Here is an 18271-nt window from a genome sequence, read left to right as displayed (position 1 = left end):
AGTAGGCTTTGTGCACGTGGGAGAAGAAAGAAAATTCCCTGGCCTGCAGTCTTGCAAACCTCCATGGGTCTACTCCCCCCATCTGATCCATAAACGCCCTGAGCACCTTGGCCACCGCCGGCCTCTTTCCCGTCCTTGATCTGGAGCGGTCCAGTGCTCGGTCCAGCACTGTATTGAAGTCCCCTCCCATTATCAGGCCTCCTACCTCCAGAATGCGTCCCAACATGCTTTTCATGAATCCAGCATCATCCCAGTTCGGGGCGTATACATTTACCAACACCACCCACGTCCCTTGCAGCCTACCACTCACCATCACATACCTCCCTCCATTATCCACTACGATAGTCTTAGCCTCAAATGACACATGCTTTCCCACCAAAATTGCCACCCCTCTATTTTTCGCGTCCAGTCCCGAGTGAAATACCTGTCCTACCCATCCCCTTCTTAACCTGACCTGGTCCGCCACCTTCAGTTGTGTCTCTTGGAGCGTAGCCACGTCTGCCTTCAGTCCCTTCAAGTGCGCGAACACTCGAGCCCTCGTCACCGGCCCATTCAGGCCCCTCACGTTCCACGTTATCAGCCGGATTGGAGGGGCTCTCACCCTCCCACCCCCACCCCCTCCCCCGCCGACTAGCCATCTCCTTTTCTGGGCCAGTCCCGTGTCCGCGTCTCCCTCGCCCTCCAGTCCCCCAGCCGGGGGACCTCCGTCCTGACCACCTCTTCTGTGTCCCATTCCTTTTCGGCCAGTGCAGCAGCAACCCTTTTTCCCACCCCCTTCCCCCCCTCCCCCCTCTCCCCTTCCCCCCCTCCCCTCCCTCTCCCCTCCCCCCTCCCCCCCCCCCCCCCGCTAGACCCCTGTCTAGCTTTTTTGCTCCCCCCATATCACTCCCGTAAGTCAGCTGACACTTGCTGACCCCGGCTTCCCCCATTCGAACCTTTGACCCCCCCCCGTGTGGGAATCTCCCAATCAATCCTTCGTTCCCCTACCCGCCTTACTTCCCGTGCGCTGGGAAAAAAAACCCGCGCTTTCCAAAGCCTGCCCCGCCCCCTCTGGCGCAGCTCCTGTCACGGCCTAGTCTCTCTCCCCCAGCCCATATAACATTTCCCGCGCGTGATTTACCCCCTATATACAACAACCATCATACTTCAACCCTTAAACACCCCCCACCCTCACAAACCTTCAGTTAGAGTCCAACTTTTCAGCTTGTATAAAGGTCCATGCCTCTTCAGGCGTTTCGAAGTAGTAATGTTGGTCCTTGTATGCAACCCACAGTCGCGCTGGCTGCGCCCATCATCGCCCCGATCATCGTGCCCGCATATGCCGCGGCATCGGCCCCCTCCACTCCTTCTGGGAGACCCAGGATCCTCAGATTATTTCTCCTCGACCTGTTCTCCAGGCCTTCGAGTCTTCCCGCCCACCTCTTGTGTAGCACCTCGTGCCGCTCTACTCTCACTGCCAGGCCCAAGAGCTCATCCTCATTCTCACTCACTCTTTTCTGGACCTCCTGGATCTTCACCTCGTGGGCCTTCTGGGTTATCCCTAGTCCTTCAATTACCGCCAGTATAGGCGCCAGCATCTCCTTACGCAGCTCCTCGAAGCAGCACTTGATGAATTCCTGCATCTCCTCTTTGTCCCCGGCCGCCGCCATTTTGCTTTTTTTCCCTCGCTTCTCCCGCTGCTCCAATGCCGCTTTTTTGGCCGTTGCACTTCGGGTCCGGTCCATAAAAGTCGGTAGGGGACCTCTCTCTTCTCTTCCCCACGGGTTGTCTGTAAAAAAAATACCGTTGGGGCTCCTCTAGCGAGCCCGAAAGTCCATAATCGCGGGAGCTGCCGAATCGTGCGGCTTAGCTCCGCATAGCCGCAACCGGAAGTCCAGGCAGGCAAAGTTGATAGTTAATTAAAACCACTGTTTTACTCCGACACGAGTCCTTGAGTGAATTGATGGTCGCATCAAAAGGGAGTGTACTGAAACTTGATTGCGAGGTAGAGAAATAATCAATCAGTTCTTTGGCTTATTAATCTCATTCTGACATTGAATAACTTTTGTGGTACCTCACGATATGACCCAGAGCAAGTTGTCAGAAAGATTGTTGGAATGTTGCATTCCATTGGAGTTTTCTAAACATGATCAGCAATATGGTTGACCCAGAAAGATCAAAACCCCTTTGCAATCATCCCAGCCGTGTACCCTGATGCCCGATCAATTGCACAAAGACTAAAGTTGGGTACAACTGTGGCTTTATTACAGTCAGATGTGTGGCCTCCTGCTGCAGCTGGCAAAATGGCAGGGCACTGGAGGTCATGCATATTTATACAGTTTTCCGTGGGGGGAGCCAGCTGGCAGGAGTTACCGGCGAACCTGTAGTGCAGGTCCTACCTTACATCTCCTATTACAGTGGTTCACCACATTCATCCCCTGTTAAAAATGAGTCCGGCGGGGCTAACGTGAAACTATATACAATTAGTGCAATTATGTACAGTGGCAGGGAAAGAAGAGTCTATGTTGACGGTCCGGAGTCCGTCAAAGGTTCAGGCGGTCCAGTGCTTTGGTGCTTCGTTGGGAGCGGCGTAAAGGTGGCGGCCAAGTCGGTGCTGGCGGTGGTGGAGGTGGCACCGATGGTGGTGGTGGTGGTGCTGATGCTGGTCAGTCATCGGGGAACTCCGGGAGCATGCAGAAGTCCTCTTCGTCCTCTTGTGCGGAAAAGGGGAGGGGGGGTGGTCTGGTGGGGTCAATATTGGCAGCGCGGTGGGGGCGCATTGGTGGTGGTGGGAGTGTTGGGGTGGAACCTGACGGTGCCAGGTCCCTGATTGAGACAGTATCTTGGCGGCCATCGGGGAACTCAACGTAGGCATCGCGCATGAGGAGATTCGCGTGTTCGGCAGCCGCGACGGCCTGACAGTCACAGTCCCGGACGAGTGGGATTAGGGCCCACCAGAAGTCTTTGATGGATTCACCAGGTAGTTGCGAGCGGGTGGCAAGTACATGCCTGGCGAAGAGCGTGTTCGCCTTCTGCGCGTAGTGTTCTTTGAGGAGTTCCATTGCTTTTGTGTAATTTGTGGCGTCTTGGATCAACGGGAATACGCTGGAGCTCAGTCTGGAGTACAGGACGTTTATCTTCTGAGTCTCCGTTGCCGCGGGGTCTGCCGCGTTGATGTAAGCCTCGAAACATGCTAGCCAGTGAGTAACGTCTTTCCTGGCGTCGGGCGAGTGCGGATGCAGCTGCAGGCGATCGGGCTTAATTCGGATATCCATTCTATGGAAAATCTGACTGTAATAAATTGATGCACGATCAATTGCACAAAGAGTAAAGTTGGGTACAACTGTGGCTTTATTACAGTCAGATGTGTGGCCTCCTGCTGCAGCTGGCGAAATGGCAGGGCACTGGAGGTCATGCATGTTTATACCGTTCTCCGTGGGCAGTGCCAGCCGGCAGGAGCTACCGGCGAACCTGTAGTGCAGGTCCTACCTTACATCTCCTATTACAGTGGTTCACCACATACCCAGAGTTACAGAGATGGGTAAAATGGAGACATTTTATGCATACAGAGAAGAATGTCAGCTCAGAGGTGTCAGGCATGCAGTTTACAATTCTTAAAAATTAGTCGAGATCAGCCCGCCTCAGAAAAAAAGGAAAATTGGAGGCTTATGTGGTCAGGTGGGTGGGGGGGCGGGGGGGTTCCAAATTGTCCTGGATAAGTTTACAAGTGGCAAGTAGAGGCCTTGAAACAGGACTACTGCCTTCTCTCTTAATAAGACACAAACCTGAAGATTAGCAGGAAAGAAATGCAAATAAAAAAGGAAGAGGTGCCTATTTAAAGTTTGAAAACATATAGCAGAATGGGGCAGCCCAGTAGTTAGTACTGCTACCTCACAGGGCCAGGGACATGGGTTCAATTCTGCCCTTGGATGACTGAGTGGAGTTTTACTTTCTCGCTGAGTCTACGTGGGTTTCCTCCGGGTGCACTGGTTTCCTCCCACAGTCCAAAGATGTGCAGGTTAGATGGATCGGCCATGATAATATTGCCCCTGAGTATCGAAGGATGTGCAGGTTATGCAAGGTTGTGGGGATAGTGTGCGGGAGTGGGCCTAGGCAGGGTGCTCTTTCAGAGGGTCAGTGCAGTCTCGAATGGCCTTCTTCTGCACCAATTCTAACAGTTTTGAAGGAAACCACAGTACACCAGCCTATTATTTGCAAAATATTTTATTGGTGATATAACAAGTACAATGCATTATACCACTGTATAAAAGTTTGATAAAAGTTTGATGTTGATGAAGGTAAAGTAGCTTGTCCAAGCAATAGGGATTGTAAAGAGCCATTGGCAGCCTGGTTTCATGTCAATTCGAAAAAATGCTATTACAATTAAAATGGCAAATATGATCACTTGAAAATTCTTTACTTTGATTGTCATCCACTCCCAAAGAATCACACTGTTCAGTTCATGAAGCTGACTCAAATGTCAACAAAGGATTTACATTTATACAGCTACTTCTTTGTAAATTGAGTGGCACGGTAGCACAGTGGTTAGCACTGTTGCTGCACAGCTCCAGGTTCCCAGGTTTGATTCCCGCTTGGGTCACTGTGTGCGGAGTCTGCACATTCTCCCCGTGTCTACGTTGGTTTCCTCGGGTGCTCCGGTTTCCTCCCACAGTCCAAAGATGTGCAGGTGAGGTGGATTGGCCATGCTAAATTGCTCTTAGTGTCCAAAAAGATTAGGTGGGGTTACTAGGTTACAGGGATAGGGTGGAGGTGTGGGCTGAAGGGCTGGTGCAGACTCAGTGGGCTGAATGGCCTCCTTCTGCACTGTAAATTCTATGATTCTATGAATTACAATGTTGCGGAATCTTTTATATCGATGTGAAAGGACAAACAGGACTGGAGTTAAATGCCTCATGCAAAATAAAGCACTTCCAACAGTACCACACTCCCCAAGTACTGAACTTTATAACTCAGGTTGCTGGAGAGAGCCTTAAATCCACAACTTCGGATTCAAAATTAAGGCTGCCACCACTGAGCTAAGTCCAGTACCTTGTGGTTCCAGTGGTTCCATTACTGGTTAGTTAATGGGATGGATTCTCTGATCCCCCACCCACGTATTCCTTGGCAGCGCCATTCGCTGGCGGCAGGATCATCTCTTTCTGCCACTTGTCAATGGGACTTCCCATTGAAGACATTGCACGCTGACGGGAAACCGGTGGGTGCTGCTAGGGAGAAAAGAGAATCCTTTAAAAAAAAATTTTGAGTAGCCGATTATTTTTTTTCCAATTAAGGGGCAATTTAGCTTGGTCAATCCACCTAACCTGCACATCTTTGGGTTGTGGAGGTTGAACCCACGCAGACACGGGGAGAATGTGCAAACTCCACACCGACAATGACCCAGTGCCGGGATTCGAACCCGGGTCATCAGCGCCATCGGCAGCAGTGCTAGCTACTGTGCCACATGCCGCCCCCAGGAAAAGAGAATCCTAATGGCTGGAGAATTCCGACCAATATATTTCATGTGATTGATGAAATTAATTAATCCAATCTATGGTTGCTTTCTAATCTACATGCATAGATTTATGAATCAAATACCATCCAATGCCTGTGTCATGCCACCCATATACAAGGAATCTTGTCTGTATTGGGTTGTGGTGGACCATTAATGAGAAGAGATGACAACATTTCAGATCATTTGGAATTTGAGTAAATGCAATTGTAATGAATAGAAACACAGCAAGCGCAAATATGGAATATAGAGAGTGTAAGGCATATTTAAGTCCTTAGATTAATATGAAGCAAAATGGAAAATAGCTACACAGCAGTGGTTTATTTTATCAGTTAAATGCTTAATTTATCATCAAAAGTTTTGAAGGAACAGGGGAATGCAGAACTAAAATCTCGATTGTAAATCTGTGCACTTTCCCCTTCTCTTCTGAAAAGCACTGGCTCCAATTCAACACTTCTTGAAGATGGCTAACAGGTCCATTATCTTTTCATTGGTCTGACAATAACGTTTTGGAAACCCTTCACATCCTTGAGTTTGTTACAGTCAAGATCCACGGTCAATTTCCTCAGTCCTGATTTCTGAGGAGTAAAATTTACCCTCAACTTCACCTCCTGACCTGGTGCAATCGATTGTACCCTGAAAGAAAAAGAGAGGGAGGTTGCCAGATATCTTTATTCAGTCAATTAAATGTGTGGCATCCATTATTGAGCGGGCAATTGTTCAAATTCAACTAATGCCAAGCAAATAGAAAATCCATCAGCCAACCAGTTTGGTGTGCTCAATATTCTGCTTCGTGACATTGGGGCTAGCAAGATGTGAGCTGCAGTCACCCACCTATATTCTCAGGGAAATTAGGAGTGAAAATTAATTGTGACTGAGACATCCTGAGAATGCATTTTTAAATAAAAGACAATGGGAAAAAGCCAACAGGGCGGCATGGTAGCACAATGGTTAGCACTGTTGCTTCACAGCGCCAGGGTCCCAGGTCCAATTGCCGGCTTGGGTCACTGTTTGTGCGGAGTCTGCACGTTCCCGCCGTGTCTGCGTAGGTTTCCTCCGGGTGCTCCGGTTTCCTCTCACTGTCCTGAAAGACGTGCTGTTAGGCAATTTGGAAATTCTGAATTCTTCCTCTATGTACCCGAACAGGCGCCGGAGTGTGGTGACGAGGGGCTTTTCAAAGTAACTTCATTGCCGTGTTAATGTAAGCCTACTTGTGGCAATAATAAAGATTATTTTAAAAAATTAAACAGCACTATGTGTCACCTTTATCTTAGCATGGGTTTTGTCTCAAAATGTCACAAAATTCTTCCACATTCTTTGTGGAAGCAAATAGCAGCGCAGGAAAACGAGGTACCAGGAGTTTGGAAATCTGCATTTTCCTTTCCTCACCTCATGTGCACTGAGAGAATACTTTCTACAGAATGGCATTTGTACAGTGAATGCTCGGTCTACTTCAGTCTAAATTCATCTCTGCTATCACAGGGTGCCATGGAAGGTAAGTTGCCATTCTATTCTGCAATTTTAAGAGGGAAATAAAGGTTGTAAGGCCATTTGGGCCCATCTTGTTGGTGCTGGCTCTCTAAAAGACCGCTCCAATTGGTTCCACTTTCATTCTCTTTCTCTGTCGCGGCAATTCTTTCTTCTTCATGTGTGTGGTGAATGTATTCACCATAGTATAAGCCGTCTGTGTAGCAATGTGGCCCAATGTCAATGTGATCTCCTTCCAGGTATTGTACTGGAACCTGGTGGGCTCCGCCCCCCTCGGACGGTATATAGACCAGCCGCCTGGGGGCAGCGCTCATTTGTACAGCAGACACAGGCAGGCACGTTCTTGGGAAAGAAAAAGCCTATGTTCACTCACTCTCATCGTCTTGCAGTGAATTAATGGTCCATCAATTTATTAACCAAAGACATCACTATGGAAGCCGCTCTAAAGCCTGATAAACTGGAACTCGACGCACGAGCAGCAGAAGCTAAGGAAATCTTCTCCCACTGGCTCCGCTGTTTTGAGGTCTACCTCGACTCCTTCGAAGCACCTCTCTCCGATGCCCTCAAGCAGCGCATCCTCCACGGCCGGGTGAGCCACCGAATATCGGGTATTATTCAGGACGTGGCCACGTACGAAGCGGCGGGCGCGATCCTAAAGAGACAGTTCGTGAAGCCTGTAAACGAAGTGTTTGCATGGCAACTTCTCACTACCCGCTGTCAACGTGCCGGGGAATCGCTGGACGAGTACCTAGAGAACCTGATGCTACTCGTCTGCAACTGCAACGATGTGACAGCCGATGAGCACATGAAACTGATGATCCAGGACACCTACATGGCTGTGGTCCGGTCTAACTACATCCGGCAGCGAATGCTGGAAAATGGGGCCACTGACCTACAGGACACGGTAAAACTAGCCACATCGTTGGAGGTGGCCTACTAGAGCCTCAGCGCATTCCTGGCAGACCCAGCGAGCCCCTCGTGGGCACCACAGACACGGCCGTCACCGGACCCGACTACATCTCAGGCCTGTGCCACGCGGCTGCCCATGCAGCCCGGGGGACCGTCGTGCTACTTCTGTGGTCAGGGCCAACACCCCCGGCAGCGTTGCCCAGCCCGCATCGCGACATGCAGCGACTGCGGCAAAAAGGGACAGTTTGCCAGAGTCTGTCTGGCCAAATCCAAAGCCCCGAAGTCGAAAGCTCACCAGGCCCGATCCACGGACTCACAGGCCCACAGACCCCACAAGGTGACTGCGTGCCTGCCGGTACCGCCTCCTTCAGACGCGTCACCCACCTCGTGCAGCTTGTGGGGGGCGCCATCTTTAACTCAGCCCGAAACGTGCGACCCGTGGGGGCGGCCATATTGGCCGCCATCTTCAACACCAGCCGACACATGCGACCGATGGGGGCGGCCACCTTGGCCGCCATCTTTGACTCAGCCCGAAGCGTGCGACTCGTGGGGGGCCTCCATCTTGTGACCTCGATATATCAGACCACGCAGACTACCCGCAGCTCGGCGCAGTAACCCTCGACCAGTCGCGACCAAAACATCTGAGGAATTCGATGATGGCCTTCCGGGTTAATGGGCACGAGATCCCCTGTCTTTTCGACTCCGGGAGCGCAGAGAGCTTCGCCCACCCCAACACGGTAAGGTGCTGCTCCCTCCACATCTACCCCGCATCCCAGACAATCTCCCTCGCCTCCGGATCCCATTAGGTACAGATCTGGGGGTGCTGTGTCGCGAACCTCACGATTCAGGGCGCTGAGTACGCCCAATTTAAACTGTATGTCCTCCCTCACCTCTGTGCACCCCTACTGCTTGGACTCGACTTCCAATGCAGTCACCGAAGCCTGACGCTAAAGTTTGGCGGACCCCTACCCCCCTCACTATCTGCAGCCTCGCGACCCTTAAGGTCTCCCCCCCTTCGCTCTTTGCGAACCTCACCCCCGACTGTAAGCCCGTCGCCACCAGGAGCAGGCGCTACAGTTCACAAGACATGATTTTTATCAAGTCGGAGGTCCAGCGACTCTTGAGGGAGGGGATCATCGAGGCCAGCAACAGCCCCTGGAGAGCACAAGTGGTGGTCGTCAGGACCCGGAAAAAGAATCAGATGGTTGTGGACTACAGCCAGACCATTAACCGGTTCACGCAACTTGATGCGTAACCCCTCCCCCGCATAGCGGAGATGGCCAACCAGATCGCACAGTACCGGGTGTTCTCCACGGTCGATCTGAAGTCTGCCTACCATCAGCTCCCGATCCGCCTGGAAGAGCGCCACTACACTGCTTTTGAAGCAGACGTCCGACTTTTCCACTTCTTCAGGGTCTCTTTAGGCGCCTCTAACGGGGTCTCGGTTTTTCAGAGAACGATGGACCGAATGGTGGACCAGTATGGGTTGCGGGCTACATACCCGTACTTGGACAATGTTACCATCTGCGGCCATGATCAGCAGGACCACGACGCCAACCTCCAGAGGTTCCTCCAGGCCGCCCAATCCCTCAACCTGACATATAACAAAGAGAAGTGCGTTTTCTGCACTACCCGGCTAGCCATCCTCGGCTATGTCGTTGAAAATGGGGTTCTGGGTCCCGACCCCGACCGCATGCGCCCCCTCATCGAATTTCCATTTCCCCACGTCCCAAGGCCCTCAAACGCCCAGTGGGTCCCCAACTATGCGGACAAAGCCCGCCCACTTATCAAAGCCACGACATTCCCCCTGCCGGCCGAGGCCCGCTCGGCCTCCAGCCGCATCAAGGCAGATATTACCAAAGCCGCGATGCACGCGGTGGACGAGTCCATCCTTTTTCAGGTAGAGAGCAATGCGTCAGACGTTGCGCTGGCTGCCACCCTCAACGAGGCGGGCAGGCCAGTAGCCTTCATTTCTAGAACCCTCCACGCCTCCAAGATTCGACACTCCGCTGTCGAGAAGGAAGCACAAGCCATGTTGAAGCTGTGCAGCACTGGAGGCACTACCTAGCCGGTAGGAGGTTCACCCTCTTCACCAACCAACGGTTGGTAGCCTTCATGTTTGACAATGCACAACGGGGCAAAATAAAAACGACAAAATCTTATCGAGCTCTCCACCTATACTTATAGAACATAGAACATTACAGCGCAGTACAGGTATGATATCAAGTATCGTCCTGGGAAGCTCAATGACCCCTCAGATGCCCTGTCCCGCGGCACGTGCGCCAGCGCGCAAGATGACCGACTTCGGGCCATCCACAATGACCTCTGTCACCCGGGGGTCACCCGGCTCATCCACTTTATTAAGGCCTGCAACCTGCCCTACACCACCGAGGACGTCACGACCATGACCAGGGACTGCCAAATCTGCGCAGAGTGCAAACAGCACTTCTACCAGCCAGACAAGGCCCACCTGATAAAGGCCTCCCGGCCCTTTGAGCGCCTCAGTATCGACTTCAAAGGGCCCCTCCCGTCCACCAACCATAATGTATGTTCCTGACCATCATTGACGAGTACTCCCGCTTCCCCTTCGCTATCCCATGTCCCGACATGACCTCGGCCACCGTTATAAAGGCACTGCACAGCATCTTCATCCTGTTCGGTTTCCCTGCATACGTCCACAGTGACCGGGGCACCTCTTTCATTTTAAAAATGTATTTATAAATTTAGTGTACTCAATTATTTTTTTCCAATTAAGCGACAATTTAGCGTGGCCAATCCACCTAGCTTGCACATCTTTGGGTTGTGGGGGCGAAACCCACGCAAACACGGGGAGAATGTGCAAACTCCACACAGATAGTGACCCAGAGCCGGGATTGAACCTAGGACTTCGGCGCCATGAGGCTACAGTGCTAACCACTGCACAACAGTGCTGCCCCGGGGGGCACCTCTTTCATGAGCGAAGAGTTGCGTCAGTACCTGCTCAGTAAGGGCATCGCCTCGAGCAGGACTACGAGCTACAACCCGCAGGGAAACGGGCAAGTGGAGAGGGAGAACGTGACGGTATGGAAGGCCGTCCTACTTGCCCTTCGGTCGAGAAGTCTCCAGATTCCCCACTGGCAGGTGGTCCTCCCCGACGCGCTCCACTCCATTAGATCGCTCCTCTGCACAGCCACGAACGAGACCTCTCACGACCGTTTGTTTGTCTTCCCTAGGAAGTCCATCTCCGGGGTCTCACTTCCATCCTGGCTGACGACTCCGGGACCTGTCCTTCTCCGGAAGCATACGAGGAGCCATAAGACTGACCCCCTGGTCGAGAGGGTCCAGCTGCTGCACGCCAACCCCCAATATGCCTATGTCGCGCACCAAGACGGACGGCAAGACACGGTCTCCCTCCGGGACCTGGCACCCACTGGTTCCACCCACCACCACCACCATCACCTATCGCCACCCCCTGAATCCCTTACATACACCCCTCTGGGGCTCCTGTACTGTCCCGAGCCTACACTGCCGCCATCCACCACCCCCCTGCCTACCCCCACCCCTCAACCGTCGCCGACACACCGGACCGAAGCTCCAGACAACACGCTCTCGGAGTCAACAACTGCAACGCCCGTACCCGCCGCACCGCCAGAGCTGAGGAGGTCCTAAAGAACAATCCGGCCTCCAGACAGACTGAATATATGATGATCCCACTTCACCCCCGCTGGACTTCATTTTTTTAACAGGGGGTGAATGTGGTGAATGCATTCACCATAGTATAAGCTGGCTGTGTAGCACTGTGGCCCAATGGTAATGTGATCTCCTTCCAGGTATTGTCCTGGAACCTGGTGGGCTCCGCCTCCCTCGGATGGTATATAGACCGGCCGCCTGAGGGCGGCACTCATTTGTACAGCAGACACAGGAAGGCAAGTTCTTGGTTAATAAAGACTATGTTCACTCACTCTCATCGTCTTGCAGTGAATTAATGGTACATCAATGTGTTTATCCAATTCTCCTCTGATAGTTACCGTTGAACAGGTTTCCATCACCCATTCCGGTTGCGAGAGGTTGTTTTCAATGCTTGGTCAATCAGTAACAAAAGTACAGATTTACGACAGAATTTACTGGCTGTTCACAACAGTGGGGTCCTCCGGTCCTACCGACCACAACGCCCCCCTCGGGTTTCCCGGCGACGAGGAGTGCATTCAACGGAAAATCCCGCTGACAACAGCGCGACCAGATGTTCCTGCTGGCGGGCCGCTTCTGCCACTGAAAATCACGCGGCAGGTTGCGCAGGAAATCCCGCCTCCGCCGCCGTAAAACACGCGGCGGGTTGCGCAGAAAATTCTGCCCATGGTATTACCACTAAAAAAAGCAATAGAGGAAGTTAAAATAAGCTTCTGCTTGAAATGGCTCGTTAGGGTTTTCAAAGCGTTATCACAATTATCTATTGAAGCAGAGGCTGTCACAACATTTTAAAAAGCATTTGGATAAGTGTCAGAGAAGGAACAATTTAAAAACAAATCAGTAAAAGGATGGGAAATTAAATTTGACTAAGTAGTTCAATCTGATACATGTGTGAATAAGTAATATTAAAAATGCGAACGGCAAAGGAGGCACTGCAGTAATTAGAAAATTATTTGAATTGCTCACAATTCAGAAATGTGACATTAATGATGGAAAAATTAGCTCAGAAATTATCATTGATCTTAACTTAGTTAATTTGAATGGGTTAACACCTCTGCTACAATCGGGAACATAAGGATCTTAAGGATTCATTTTCCAAGAACACTGGGCGGGATTCTCAGATCATGCGGCAGAATGTTGACGCCGTCGTAAATGCCGGAACGTTTTACGACGGCGTGAACGGGCCGCTGTGAGTAGCGATTCTGGCCCACAAAGGGGCCAGCACAGACGGCGCGAGAAGTGCGGGGGGCGCAGCGCCAGACCGGCATCGGATACGCGGGACGCGTCAATGAAGCGGGGCTGCGCCGCTTTAGGTGCGCGAGCGGTGCGCAGTCCCGAGACCCACAAGGTGGCCGCCACCCGCCGTGCCGCCCCGAGGTTCAGGGACCACGATCTAGATACGCTGCTGGACGCGGTCGAGGAGAGGAGGGCGGTCCTGTGCCCCAGACGAGGACACCGCCACCCACGCAGCACCGTCCAGCGTCTATGGAGGGAGGTGGGCAATGCCATCAGTGCCGTGGGGCACACCCCATGCACCGGCGATCGGTGCCGCAAAAAAAGATGCACGACCTAACGAGGGCAGCCTGAGTGAGTACACAGTGACTTGCCCCTGGCACGCCGCACCCCCCTCCCGCCCACCACCACCCACACATGTGAAAGGCGCTTCTCCCCCCCCCCCGCCCCCCCAGGAGGATGGCACAACCCCCTACCTGACCCACATGGGCTGCACCCATCCATGCCCCGTGTTCCCATGCCATCAAATAGCCAACAGCTGCGCTGCGTGCGTCGGACCGCCTACCACTGATGTTTTTTCCCCCCCAGGATAAGCCCACTCACAACCAAAGGGAATGGGAAAGAACTGGAGGGGGTCCACCTGTACTGCACCACCTCACGGACCATGAGCAGAGGGCACTGGACCTCGCAGATGGAGCCGAGGGCCGGGAGGTTGCCGGTTGCCAGGTCGGAGGCGTACCACCAAGTGAGACTCCCCTGGCTGATTCCACTCCCTCACCCCAGCCCCCCACTCCACACACTCACCCCAGCCCCCCACTCCACACCCTCACCCCAGCCCCCACTTCACCCTCTCACCCCAGCCCCCTCCAACCCCTCCCCATCCCCCCACTCCAACCCCTCACCCCATTCCCCCACTCCACCCCCTCAACCCATCCCTCCACTCCACCCCCTCATCCCATCCCCCACTTTATCCCCTCACCCCCATCCCTCCCACCCCCACTCCACCCCCGTCTGCCTGTCTAATGATACGTGCTGTCTTGTGTCTTCCAGGACCAGCCGCCGGTCGTCCCAGCCCGTTTGGCGTTGCAGGCCCACAGCCAGTGCCAGGCCCAGAGGCTCCCAGGGACGCAGGCCACGGCAGGCAGGGCAGACGTCAAGGAAGCCCTTCCACTGACACAGAGACCCAGGACACTGATGCACAGAGGGTGGATACCCAGGACACTGAAACACAGAGGACGGACACCCAGGACACCGACAGCCAGGACATAGACACCCAGGACACAGTTGCACACGACATCCAGGACATTGACACACAGAGAACGGGCACCCAGAGGACGGCAACCCAGAGGACCGACACCCAGAGGAAAGACAGATCGGACAGTCACTCACAGAAGGAGGCGACACAAGGACCATCGGGCCAAGGGTCGACGCAGGAGACCCCGGGCTTTGGCTCCGATGAAGACATTGACTTCTCGCCACTGCTGTCTCCCACACCCTCCACCATCACAGAGACTCCCGCGGTCGGGCACTTTAGTGATGATGCTTCTGGGACATTCACTGGTGCGCACCACACAGCCGTACTGGTACAGCAGGTGGAGGTAGGAGCAACCGAGGGGCTGGACGGTCAGAGAGCAGACCGGCCCCAGCAACCAGCTGCGCCCAGATGGTTCCCGGGTTCCTGGACTTACCAGACCCACCCATAGACCCGATGCAGTCAGACACCCAGGGACTGGACAACGGGATGACGGCCGGCTTCCAGCAACTGCAGACACAGGTGGAGGAGACCATCGGCGTCCAGGCGCAGGGAGTGGTGCCAGTCATGGCTGCCACCCAGGCCGACACCGCACGGGTGGCGTCCGCAGTGGAGGCAATGGGGGCAACGGTGTCGGCCATGGGTCAGGTCATGCAAGGCCTGGGGCTTCATGTGCATGCGTCATCCGTTGCCCAGGATGTGCCAGAGCCAGCTGGACTTGGCTTATAAAGCAGACCAAGGCATGCCAGCAGTACGATTCAATTCCTGTACCAGCCTCCCCGAACAGGCGCCGGAATGTGGCCACTCGGGGCTTTTCACAGTAACTTCATTTAAAGCCTACTTGTGACAATGAGCGATTTTAATTTCATTTTTCATTTCACATTGCAGCCACGCCCCGCAGTCTGGCCGAGTTTCAGCAGACCATCGCTGAGAGCATCGGCGGCCTTGCCCAGGTGATGGATGGCGTCACACAAGCCCAGAGGGAGGTGGCGCAGTCCCAGACAGGGATTGTCCACTCTCTGGGCTCCATCGCAGCTGATGTTCAGACCCTGTTCGATACCACAGCGGGCCTCCAGGACTGGCAGTGCATCGCAGAGCGGGTTGTCATCATCCTTCATGGCATCGACTACACTCGCTTCTACAAGCAACCGTGTGAGCCCAGCCCGTTGTGCCACAGGTGGATGTGTACTGGAGGGGTGTTGTGCATGCAGTTGTGTGGGAGCTAAGGGTGGTGGGAGGTGCGTCTCATGGGTGTTGTGGGAGGTGGGGGTGCGGGATGGTGAGGTGGTGCAGTACAGTGGGGTCAGTGTCCGTGGTCAGCGAGCCCCTACCCCCTAGTTGGTGAAATGTGCGGCAATCAACGCCTCCCGTGCTCGCTGGCCAAGCTGGTGGTATCATGCAGCCTCCAGTCCATATCCAGCCCCTTGTCGCATCCATTGACCCCCCTCCCCATCCTCCTCATCTGGAGAGGCGTGCCCTTCCTCGGGCTCCCCCTCTGCCTCCTCCTCCTCCTCTTCCACCAACACATTCCCCCTCTGCTGGGCTATATTGTGCAGGACGCAGCAGTCCACAACGATGCGGACGGCCCTCTCCGACATGTACTAGAGGGCCCCTCCAGAGCGGTCCAGGCACCTGAAGTGCATCTTCAGCAGGCCAAAGCACCCCTAGACCACACCCCTGGTTGCTGCATGGGCCTCATTGTAGCGGGTCTCCGTGTTGTTCTGTGGCCTCCGTATAGGTGTCATCAGCCACGAACACAACGGGTAACCTCTGTCGCCCAGCAACCAGCCCCGCAGCCGGGGGAGGTCCCTTGAACAAGGTGGGGATGAACGATTGTGCCAGGATAAATGCGTCGTGCACAGTACCTGGGTACCGGGCGCAGACGTGCAGGATCTTCATTTGGTGGTCACAGACCACCTGAATGTTCATGAACACGTACCTGTTATCTGCTGGTGGCCGCATGGCGACATGCACTCCATCGATCGCCCCCCTGTACCATGGGTATCCTGGCAACGGCAGCGAATCCCGCTGCCCGGGCATCCTGGTGGGCACAGTCCACAGGGAACAGAATGTAGCGCTCTGGAATGTCATAGAGGGCGTCCGTTACTGCACCGATGCCTGGGAGATGCCGGACAGGACCCCACTTGGCGACTGAACGACCTCGTGGCATAAAGGTTCAGGGCCACAGTCACCTTGACGGCCACCGGGAGAGCATGTCCTCCCCCAGTTCCATGCGGTGCCAGGTGTGCCATCAGGTGGCAGATATGGGCCACGGTTTCCCGGCTCATCCGGAGTCTACTCCTGCATGCCCTGTCCGGCAGGTCCTCAAAGGACATGCGGCGCCGGTAGACACGTGCCTCATTGGGCATCTCCGGCGCCGTGGAACCACGACCTCCTCCTCCTCTTCCTCTCCCCCAACCCCATCCTTCTCCTCATCCACATTGGTATCCTCATCCTGTGCTTCGCCCTTGTCGTTGTTCTCCTCCTCAATTCAATTCAGCACAGTTCAATTCCTGTACCAGCCTCCACGAACAGGCGCCGAAATGTGGCGACTAGGGGCTTTTCACAGTAATTTCATTTGAAGCCTACTTGTGACAATAATAAGCAATTTTCATTTTTATGGTGACCTGATAATTTTTTCAGATGATGTTGGCTGAGCAATGGCCAGGGCTCTGGGCAGAACTCCCTTGCTCTTATCGTAATTATAGAATTTACAGTGCAGAAGGAGGCTATTCAGTCCATCAAGTCTGCACCGGCCCTTGGAAAGAGCCCCCTACCCAAGCCCAAACCTCCACCCTATCCCAGTAACCCAGTAACCCCACCCCACCTTTTTGGACACTATGGTCAATCGAGCATGGCCAATCCACCTAAACAGCACATCTTTGGACTGTGGGAGGAAACTGGAGCACCCAGAGGAAACCCACGCAGACTCCGCACAGACAGTGACCCAAGCCAGGAATCAAACCTGGGACCCTGAAGCTGTGAAGCAACTGTGATAACCACAGGAGCTGTGAAGCAACTGTGCTCTTCTTTAATCTTTTTGTGCCCGTGAGAGGGCAGAATGGGTGCTGGTTTAACAACTAACCCACGAGACAGCACTTCCAAAAGTGGACTATTCCCATTGACACTGCACTTAAGTGTCAGCCTGGATTATACGCTCAAATTCATGAATTCAGACTTAAACCAACTTGTTCCGAAACAGAGGCAAAAATGTTACCGCTGAGCATCTTGCCCAGATGCTGAAAGCTGCCGGTTCTACTTACGGACAAGAAATATTCTGTTCATCAGTGAGGCCGGCTCCCTCCACCAGGAATGTACCATCACACAAGCTCACTGGCATCGGATTGGTGAAGCAAATTTCTGCTGTTAGTTTTCGATACTGCACTGGCTCTCCTAGGATCTGCAAGAATAATTTATTTTAATTCTTAATGAAGTGAATAAGTGGCAGATTTTGTTCTGTTGCATGAAGATAAACAATTTTTAAATGTGACTATTATAATCTTCTACAATTAATAAAATAATGGGTGGGATTTTCTGGCCCTTTCCACCAGCAGGAACCTCCAGTCCTGCCAAAGCCGATCCCCGCGTGGGTTCCTCAGCGGAGTGACGGGCGAGCAATGCAAATGACTATTGACGACAGTGGGACGGGAAGATCCTGATTACAGCCAATGGGGATCTGCCACCGCCATGGGAAACCCACTGCTTGGGGGAGGGGGTTGGGGCGGAGAGCCCTGGAAAACTCCAGCCGATGTTCCTTTCTTTTTGCACACAGGAGCAAACTACAACTACACTCTAGAGGTTGCCCTGTCAATCGTTTGCATGCTCCGTGTTTTTAACTTTTAGCTCCTTTGGTCTTAATTCCTACTCTGTTGGACAATATATAATGTTCCTATTTTAAAGTGGTCCATTATAAGATGTGCCAACGTATTTTATTAGGGGCGATCTAGGTAATATTTGAGATTCAGAGCAAACATGGGATGCCACAATGGATGGAAGGAGCAGTATGGTAGGAATGGAAAGTGGGAGTGTTACGGTCGGCCAGGGAAGGATAAGGTGGATCATGTGGCTGTGGCAACATAATAGTGGGGGCACAAAAGGTGGAAGCTGAATGGAGGGTGGGGGCTGGATCCAAATAGAAGTTTTCAGCTTCCTCAGGACACCGGCATTGAAGCAAAACTCAAGCCCCAGGCACCTCTGACAGGAGTTATAATCTTTTTTGGGTTTAAGCTGTGGAT

At 53.3% G+C, this 18271-nt stretch overlaps 1 protein-coding gene across 1 annotated transcript in view; it reads right to left on the bottom strand.

Annotated features, from left to right (window-relative positions):
• Positions 1–4187: 4187 nt before the first annotated feature.
• Positions 4188–18271, bottom strand: part of LOC140428313 (protein-glutamine gamma-glutamyltransferase 2-like) — a 107230-nt gene continuing 93146 nt past the window's right edge. Inside the window, exons 12-13 of the mRNA XM_072514652.1 lie at positions 17300–17436; positions 4188–6124 (exon numbers count right to left, since the gene is read on the bottom strand). Coding sequence (XP_072370753.1) covers positions 5968–6124; positions 17300–17436 — 294 coding nt within the window. The 3' untranslated portion in view covers positions 4188–5967. The remainder of the gene's footprint in view (positions 6125–17299; positions 17437–18271) is intronic.

This window comes from Scyliorhinus torazame, chromosome 8 (genome assembly GCF_047496885.1).
Source record: "Scyliorhinus torazame isolate Kashiwa2021f chromosome 8, sScyTor2.1, whole genome shotgun sequence".
In the NCBI taxonomy this organism is placed as follows: Eukaryota; Metazoa; Chordata; class Chondrichthyes; order Carcharhiniformes; family Scyliorhinidae; genus Scyliorhinus; species Scyliorhinus torazame.
This window is presented reverse-complemented; position numbering and strand designations above follow the sequence as displayed.